The 10705-nt window shown below is 58.0% G+C and overlaps 1 protein-coding gene across 2 annotated transcripts in view; it reads right to left on the reverse strand.

The window, feature by feature from the left end:
• Nucleotides 1-10705, reverse strand: part of LOC122547828 (synaptotagmin-11-like) — a 28873-nt gene that overhangs the window by 9981 nt on the left and 8187 nt on the right. For both annotated transcript variants that reach the window (XM_087985163.1, XM_087985162.1), the window contains exon 2: nucleotides 1055-1866. In XM_087985163.1, the coding sequence (XP_087841289.1) occupies nucleotides 1055-1866 (812 nt within the window). The remainder of the gene's footprint in view (nucleotides 1-1054; nucleotides 1867-10705) is intronic.

Genomic DNA, 10705 nt, shown 5'->3' on the forward strand with positions numbered 1-10705 from the left:
ATATGGCCCAGCTGGTGTCTCAGGAAGGTAGCCCTGTGCTGTGCTGTGCTGAGAGACACCCAGCTGGGGTTTGGAAGGGGAGGTTGCTGTGTGTGCCTACCCTCTGCTGCAGGATGGAAAGATGGCCCAGTCTGACATGGTCACTGTTCAGCACCTCACCTTCCTGCACCATGGGGAAGGACCGAGTGCTGCAGCTCATCCCCAGTCTGATAGTTAGTGAGAGCCGAATGTTCATTCACACACACACCCCCCACACAACACCACACTCTCAATGTTTCTAATGGTTCCTCCCCCTAATACAGCAGCACAAGGGATGCTCATGGCTGTGTGTCTGTATGCATGTGCACACGTGTATGTAAGAACGTGTGTGTACAAATACACACGCGATGGTGGTGGGGACGTATGTCTCGGTTCGTGTGCATGGCTACGTGTTGATGTGTGGAGACACGTTTGCATGCATCTATTCATGTATGTAAGTACACGTGTGGGTGCTTATGTGTTTGAGTGTGTGTGTCATTGTGCACGTGTAGAGGAAGCTTTACTCTGTATCTAACCCTGTGCTTTCCCTGTCCTGGGAGTGTTTGATGGGGGACAGTGTAGAGGGAGCTTTACTCTGTATCTAACCCCGTGCTGTCCCTGTCCTGGGAGGGTTTGATGGGGGGACAGTGTAGAAGGAGCTTTACTCTGTATCTAACCCCGTGCTGTCCCTGTCCTGGGAGTGTTTGATGGGGGGGACAGTGTAGAGGGAGCTTTACTCTGTATCTAACCCCGTGCTGTCCCTGTCCTGGGAGTGTTTGATGGGAGGGACAGTGTAGAGGGAGCTTTACTCTGTATCTAACCCCGTGCTGTCCCTGTCCTGGGAGTGTTTGACGGGTAACTGTGCCCTGAACCAATCACCATCCAAGTGAAGAAACTCTGCTTTCGGCCTGAGTGGGTTGGCCTATTCTGTTGAGGCCTAGTCGCGAAGGCTTGGGGAAGTCAGGATGCTGTCACGGCTCGGCCGCCCGTAGATCCCCTCAGATTGGGATCCACTGGATCTGTGCAGTGCCCTTACCTGTATGTTCCTCTTGAGGATCTGCTGGGTGAGTCGCACCTTGCTGGTGGCAGGGTCGAGGCCTGCCAAGGGGACAGTGACCTCCCCAATCACGTCGTCACGGGAATACCGGTCAAAGCTGAGCACCAGGAAGTGAAGGACCAGTTCCTGTAGCTGGCTGTACGGGATCCCATAAAAACTGAAAGTCTCGTCAAAGACGGGGTCCAGAGTCTTCCTGAGGACCCTTGTCTTTATCTTGTGCTTTCTCTCGGGCAGGATGGTCATCTTGACGTAGGGGTCCGAGCTCTGGGTGGTCTCGTCCACGACGGGTAGGCCTCGGGCCTCCTCAATGCTCACCACCAGGGCCTTCTTCACAAAGTTGTAGTCCACCGACAGGCAGAGGGTACCCAGTTGGACTCCGGACGCTGGGGACACTGGGGTCGGGCCTTCAGAGGGGCTGGTGCTGCTGCTGCTGCTGCTGTCTCTGGGGCAGGAGGACACAGTGTCTGGGCCTTTCTCATACTCAGTGGTGAACTGCAGCTGGTCGGGGAAGGGGGTACAGTTTGGAGGCACGGTCCCATTCTCCGAGTGCTCTGGCACTCCGCATAGCGGCTGCCCAGAGCTCTGACGGTGGACTCCAGAGACCACCTTCCTGTTGTTCAGAGCCACGGGGTAGATGCTGATACCCTTGAGCATGTGAACAAACCGGTATGGAGGGTTCTTGGACAGCTTGGGCTGCCGGTGGTGACAGCACGCCCATACAAACAGAGTCAGAGAGGCCGACACTACCAGCACCGTGGCCCCGATAAAACCCGCCACAATGGGAGAGATGTCTGTCAGAGAGAGGAGAGGACTGGGGTCAGCGAGACAAGGTAGTAACAAGATGGCGTCCACGCTCAACAACCCACTGCAATACATAACCCCCCACAAACCCCACACATCACCGTCCCCGCAATACCCCCCACAAACCCCACACATCACCGTACTCTCAATGCCCCACACTACCCCCCCACATCACCGTCCCGTCAATACCCCCCACACACCCCTCCCACATCACCGTCCCCTCAATGCCCCACACACCCCTCCCACATCACCGTCCCCTCAATGCCCCACACACCCCCTCCCACATCACCGTCCCCTCAATACCCCCCACTAACCCCCCCACATCACCGTCCCCTCAATGCCCCACACTACCCCCCCACATCACCGTCCCCACAATACCCCCCACACACCCCTCCCACATCACCGTCCCCACAATACGCCCCACACCCCCCTCCCACATCACCATCCCCTCAATACCCCCCACACACCCCTCCCACATCACCATCCCCTCAATACCCCCCACACCCCCCTCCCACATCACCATCCCCTCAATACCCCCCACACACCCCTCCCACATCACTGTCCTCTCAATACCCCCCACACACCCCTCCCACATCACCGTTCCCTCAATAACCCCCACACACGCCCCTCCCACATCACCGTCCCCTCAATACCCCCCACACCCCCCCTCCCACATCACCGTCCCCTCAATACCCCCCACACCCCCCTCCCACATCACCGTCCCCTCAATACCCCCCACACCCCCCTCCCACATCACCGTCCCGTCAATACCCCCCACACACCCCTCCCACATCACCGTCCCCTCAATACCCCACACACAACCCCCCCACATCACCCGTCCACTCAATACCCCCCACATCATCGTCCCCTCAATACCCCACACACAACCCCCCCCACATCACCGTCCCCTCAATACCCCCCACACACCCCCTCCCACATCACCGTCCCCTCAATACCCCCCACACCCCCCTCCCACATCACCGTCCCGTCAATACCCCCCACACACCCCCTCCCACATCACCGTCCCCTCAATACCCCCCACACACCCCCTCCCACATCACCGTTCCCTCAATAACCCACACACTCCCACCCCACATCACCATCCACTCAATACCCCCCACACAACCCCCCCCACATCACCGTCCCCTCAATACCCCCACAAACCCCTCCCACATCACCGTCCCCTCAATACCCCCCACACCCCCCTCCCACATCACCGTCCCCTCAATACCCCCCCAACACCCCGCCCACATCATCGTCCCCTCAATACACCCCACACACCCCCCTCCCACATCACCGTCCCCTCAATACCCCCCACACCCCCCTCCCACATCACCGTCCCCTCAATCCCCCCCACACACCCCTCCCACATCACCATCCACTCAATACCCCACACACACCCCCTCCCACATCACATTCCCCTCAATACCCCCCACACACCCCTCCCACATCACCGTCCCCTCAATAGCCCCCACACCCCCCTCCCACATCACCGTTCCCTCAATAACCCCCACACACGCCCCTCCCACATCACCGTCCCCTCAATACCCCCCACACACCCCCTCTCACATCACCGTCCCCTCAATACCCCCCACACCCCCCTCCCACATCACCGTCCCCTCAATACCCCCCACATCATCGTCCCCTCAATACCCCACACACAACACCCCCCCACATCACCGTCCCCTCAATACCCCCCACACACCCCCTCCCACATCACCGTCCCCTCAATACCCCCCACACACCCCTCCCACATCACCGTCCCCTCAATACCCCCCACACACCCCCTCCCACATCACCGTCCCCTCAATACCCCCCACACACCCCCTCCCACATCACCGTCCCCTCAATACCCCACACACAACCCCCCCCCCACATCACCGTCCCCTCAATACTCCACACACAACCCCCCCCCCACATCACCGTCCCCTCAATACCCCCCACGCACCCCCCCCCCCACATCACCGTTCCCTCAATAACCCACACACTCCCACCCCACATCACCATCCACTCAATACCCCCCACACAACCCCCCCCACATCACCGTCCCCTCAATACCCCACACACAACCCCCCCCCACATCACCGTCCCCTCAATACTCCACACACAACCCCCCCCACATCACCGTCCCCTCAATACCCCCCACGCACCCCCCCCCACATCACCGTCCCCTCAATACCCACACACCCCTCCCACATCACCGTCCCCTCAATACCCCCCACACACACCCCCCCCACATCACCGTCCCCTCAATACCCCCCACACGCCCCTCCCACATCACCGTCCCCTCAATACCCCCCACACACCCCTCCCACATCACCGTCCACTCAATACCCCCCACACACCCCTCCCACATCACCGTCCCCACAATACCCCCCACACACCCCTCCCACATCACCGTCCACTCAATACCGCACACACACACCCCCCTACATCACCATCCCCTCAATACCGCACACACATCCCCCCACATCACATTCCACTCAATACCCCCCACACACACCCCCCCCCACATCGCCGTCCCCTCAATACCCCACACACGCTCCCTCCCACATCACCGTCCACTCAATACCCCACAAACAACCCCCCCCACATCACTGTCCCCTCAATACTCCCCACGCACACCCCCACATCACCTTCCACTCAATACCCCCCACTACCCTCCCACATCACTGTCCCCTCAATACCCCCCACTACCCTCCCACATCACCGTCCCCTCAATACCCCCCACTACCTTCCCACATCACCGTCCCCTCAATACCCTCCACTAACCCCCCCCCACATCACCATCCCCTCAATACCGCACACACACCCCCCCCCACATCACCATCCCCTCAATACCGCACACACACAACCCCCCACATCACCATCCACTCAATACCCCCCACACACACCCCCCCCACATCACCGTCCCCTCAATACCCCACACACGCTCCCCCCCACATCACCGTCCCCTCAATACCCCACATACACCCCTCACACATCACCGTCCCCTCAATACCCCCCACACACTCCCTCCCACATCACCGTCCCCTCAATACCCCCCACACCCCCCTCCCACATCACCGTCCCCTCAATACCCCCCACACACCCCTCCCACATCACCGTCCCCTCAATACCCCCCACACACCCCCTCCCACATCACCGTTCCCTCAATAACCCACACACGCCCACCCCACATCACCATCCACTCAATACCCCCCACACACCCCTCCCACATCACCGTCCTCTCAATACCCCACACACACCCCCCTCCCACATCACCGTCCCGTCAATACCCCCCACACACCCCTCCCACATCACCGTCCCCTCAATACCCCCCACACACCCCTCCCACATCACCGTCCCCTCAATACCCCCCACACACCCCTCCCACATCACCGTCCCCTCAATACCCCCCACACACCCCCTCCCACATCACCGTCCCCTCAAAACCCCCCACACCCCCCTCCCACATCACCGTCCCGTCAATACCCCCCACACACCCCGCCCACATCATCGTCCCCTCAATACCCCCCACACACCCCCCTCCCACATCACCATCCCCTCAATACCCCCCACACCCCCCTCCCACATCACCATCCACTCAATACCCCACACACACCCCCTCCCACATCACATTCCCCTCAATACGTCCCACACACCCCTCCCACATCACCGTCCCCTCAATACCCCCCACACCCCCCTCCCACATCACTGTCCTCTCAATACCCCCCACACACCCCTCCCACATCACCGTTCCCTCAATACCCCCCACACACCCCCCTCCGACATCACCGTCCCCTCAATAACCCCCACACACGCCCCTCCCACATCACCGTCCCCTCAATACCCCCCACATACACCCCTCACATATCACCGTCCCCTCAATACCCCAAACACCCCCCCACATCACCGTCCCCTCAATACCCCACCAACACCCCTCCCACATCACCGTCCCCTCAATACCCCACATACACCCCTCACACATCATCGTCCACTCAATACCCCCCACACACCCCTCCCACATCACCATCCACTCAATACCCCCCACACACCCCCTCCCACATCACCGTCCACTCAATACCCCCCACACACCCCCTCCCACATCACCATCCACTCAATACCCCCCACACACCCCTCCCACATCACCGTCCCCTCAATACCCCCCACACCCCCCTCCCACATCACCATCCACTCAATACCCCCCACACACCCCTCCCACATCACCGTCCCCTCAATACCCCCCACACACCCCTCCCACATCACCATCCACTCAATACACCCCACACACCCATCCCACATCACCATCCACTCAATACCCCCCACACACCCCTCCCACATCACCGTCCCCTCAATACCCCCCACACACCCCTCCCACATCACCATCCACTCAATACCCCCCACACCCCCCTCCCACATCACCATCCACTCAATACCCCCCACACACCCCTCCCACATCACCGTCCCCTCAATACCCCCCACACCCCCCTCCCACATCACTGTCCTCTCAATACCCCCCACACACCCCTCCCACATCACCGTTCCCTCAATACCCCCCACACACCCCCCTCCGACATCACCGTCCCCTCAATAACCCCCACACACGCCCCTCCCACATCACCGTCCCCTCAATACCCCCCACATACACCCCTCACATATCACCGTCCCCTCAATACCCCAAACACCCCCCCACATCACCGTCCCCTCAATACCCCACATACACCCCTCACACATCATCGTCCACTCAATACCCCCCACACACCCCTCCCACATCACCATCCACTCAATACCCCCCACACACCCCCTCCCACATCACCGTCCACTCAATACCCCCCACACACCCCCTCCCACATCACCATCCACTCAATACCCCCCACACACCCCTCCCACATCACCGTCCCCTCAATACCCCCCACACCCCCCTCCCACATCACCATCCACTCAATACCCCCCACACACCCCTCCCACATCACCGTCCCCTCAATACCCCCCACACACCCCTCCCACATCACCATCCACTCAATACACCCCACACACCCATCCCACATCACCATCCACTCAATACCCCCCACACACCCCTCCCACATCACCGTCCCCTCAATACCCCCCACACACCCCTCCCACATCACCATCCACTCAATACCCCCCACACCCCCCTCCCACATCACCATCCACTCAATACCCCCCACACACCCCTCCCACATCACCGTCCCCTCAATACCCCCCACACCCCCCTCCCACATCACTGTCCTCTCAATACCCCCCACACACCCCTCCCACATCACCGTTCCCTCAATAACCCCCACAACGCCCCTCCCACATCACCGTCCCCTCAATACCCCCCACATACACCCCTCACATATCACCGTCCCATCAATACCCCAAACACCCCCCCACATCACCGTCCCCTCAATACCCCACCAACACCCCTCCCACATCACCGTCCCCTCAATACCCCACATACACCCCTCACACATCACCGTCCCCTCAATACCCCCCACACACCCCTCCCACATCACCATCCACTCAATATCCCCCACACACCCCTCCCACATCACCGTCCACTCAATACCCCACACACACCCCCCCACATCACCGTCCCCTCAATACCCCACCAACACCCCTCCCACATCACCGTTCCCTCAATACCCCCCACACACCCCTCCCACATCACCATCCACTCAATACCCCCCACACACCCCTCCCACATCACCGTCCACTCAATACCCCACACACACCCCCCCCACATCACCGTCCCCTCAATACCCCCCACACGCCCCCCCACATCACCGTTCCCTCAATAACCCACACACACCCCCCCCACATCACCGTCCCCTCAATACCCCCCACACACCCCTCCCACATCACCGTCCACTCAATACCCCCCCACACACCCCCCCCCACATCACCGTCCCCTCAATACCCCACACACGCCCCCCCACATCACTGTTCCCTTAATACCCCACATCCCCCTCCCACATCACCGTCCCCTCAATACCCCACACACCTCCCCCACATCACCGTCCCCTCAATACCCCACACACACGCCTCCCCACATCTCCGTCCCCTCAATAACCCACACACCCCCCCCCACATCTCCGTCCCCTCAATACCCCCCACACGCCCCCCCACATCACTGTTCCCTCAATACCCCACATCCCCCTCCCACATCACCGTTCCCTCAATACCCCACACACCTCCCCCACATCACCGTCCCCTCAATACCCCCCCACGCCCCCCCACATCACCGTCCCCTCAATACCCCACATCCCCCCCCCACATCACCGTCCACTCAATAACCCACACACCCCCCCCCCACATCACCGTCCCCTCAATACCCCCCCACGCCCCCCCACATCACCGTCCCCTCAATACCCCACATCCCCCCCCCACATCACCGTCCCCTCAATACCCCACATCCCCCCCCCACATCACCGTCCACTCAATACCCCACACACACCGCCCCCACATCACCGTCCCCTCCAATATATAACCCCCACCCCCACCCCCACATCATCGTCCACTCAATAACTCACTCCAACATATAACCCCCCCCCACATCACCATCCACTGAATAACTCACTCCAATATATAACCGCCCCCCCACATCACCATCCACTCAATAACCCACTCCAATATATAACCCCCCCCCACATCACCATCCACTGAATAACTCACTCCAATATATAACCCCCCCCACATCACCATCCACTCAATACCCCACACACACCGCCCCCACATCACCGTCCCCTCAATACCCCCCACACACCGCCCCCACATCACCATCCACTCAATAACTCACTCCAATATATAACCCCCCACCCCGAACCACTCGATTAGATTCCAGTCTGTAACTCACTCCCGGGTATCTGTTACTCTGTATATAAACCACCACGAACCCCTCGATTAGATTCCAGTCTGTAACTCACTCCCGGGTATCTGTTATTCTGTATATAAACCCCACCCCGAACCCCTCGATTAGATTCCAGTCTGTAACTCCCTCCTGGGGTATCTGTTATTCTGTATATAAACCCCCACGAACCCCTCGATTAGATTCCAGTCTGTAACTCCCTCCCGGGTATCTGTTATTCTGTATATAAACCCCACCTCGAACCCCTCGATTAGATTTCAGTCTGTAACTCCCTCCCGGGTATCTGTTACTCTGTATATAAACCCCACCCCGAACCCCTCGATTAGATTCCAGTCTGTAACTCCCTCCCAGGGTATCTGTTATCCTGCATATAAACCACCCTGAACCCCGCGATTAGATTCCAGTCTGTAACTCCCTCCCGGGGTATCTGTTATTCTGTATATAAACCCCCACGAACCCCTCGATTAGATTCCAGTCTGTAACTCCCTCCCAGGGTATCTGTTATCCTGCATATAAACCACCCTGAACCCCGCGATTAGATTCCAGTCTGTAACTCCCTCCCGGGGTATCTGTTATTCTGTATATAAACCCCCACGAACCCCTCGATTAGATTCCAGTCTGTAACTCCCTCCCGGGTATCTGTTATTCTGTATATAAACCCCACCCCGAACCCCTCGATTAGATTCCAGTCTGTAACTCCCTCCTGGGGTATCTGTTATTCTGTATATAAACCCCCACGAACCCCTCGATTAGATTCCAGTCTGTAACTCCCTCCCGGGTATCTGTTATTCTGTATATAAACCCCACCCCGAACCCCTCGATTAGATTCCAGTCTGTAACTCCCTCCCGGGTATCTGTTATTCTGTATATAACCCACCCCGAACCCCTCGATTAGATTCCAGTCTGTAACTCCCTCCTGGGGTATCTGTTATTCTGTATATAACCCACCCCAAACCCCGCGATTAGATTCCAGTCTGTCACTCCCTCCGGGTATCTGTTATTCTGTATATAAACCCCACCCCGAACCCCTGGATTAGATTCCAGTCTGTAACTCCCTCCCAGGTATCTGTTATTCTGTATATAAACCACCCCGAACCCCTCGATTAGATTCCAGTCTGTAACTCCCTCCCGCGTGTCTGTTATTCTGTATATAAACCACCCCAAACCCCTCGATTAGATTCCAGTCTGTAACTCCCTCCCGGGGTATCTGTTATTCTGTATATATCCCATCCCGAACCCCGCGATTAGATTCCAGTCTGTAACTCCCTCCCGGGGTATCTGTTATTCTGTATATATCCCACCCCGAACCCCTGGATTAGATTCCAGTCTGTAACTCCCTCCCGGGGTATCTGTTATTCTGTATATAAACCACCCCAAACCCCTCGATTAGATTCCAGTCTGTAACTCCCTCCCGGGGTATCTGTTATTCTGTATATAAACCACCCCGAACCCCTGGATTAGATTCCAGTCTGTAACTCCCTCCCGGGTATCTGTTATTCTGTATATAAACCACCCCGAACCCCGCGATTAGATTCCAGTCTGTAACTCCCTCCCGGGTATCTGTTATTCTGTATATAAACCACCCCGAACCCCGCGATTAGATTCCAGTCTGTAACTCCCTCCTGGGTTATTGCGATCACAGCTCTGATACACTATGGTGTGAGAAACGACCTTAATCATGTGCTGATGATATTGGGTGGTGAGTTTCTGAGGGGTATGGGTGAGTGTGGGGTGCGCGACAGGGATATGGGGCACAAGCTGGTCCATGGATGTTTTTTTAAATTCCCCTAACCAGTGAGGGCCTGGACTGAGCACTGGTTATAACAGATGGTCGAGAGAGGCTCATCTCGTGACTGCAGCTGGGTTAGGATGACGTTACACTGAGCTCTGTCTCTCTCTCTCTGTCTCTCTCTCTCTGTCTCTCTCTCTCTCTGTCTCTCTCTCTCTCTCTGTCTCTCTCTCTCTCTCTGTCTCTC

The sequence above is a fragment of the Chiloscyllium plagiosum genome, unplaced genomic scaffold (assembly GCF_037043375.1).
Source record: "Chiloscyllium plagiosum isolate Xiang-an unplaced genomic scaffold, Cpla_swu_hap1 HiC_scaffold_50, whole genome shotgun sequence".
NCBI classification, from domain to species: Eukaryota; Metazoa; Chordata; class Chondrichthyes; order Orectolobiformes; family Hemiscylliidae; genus Chiloscyllium; species Chiloscyllium plagiosum.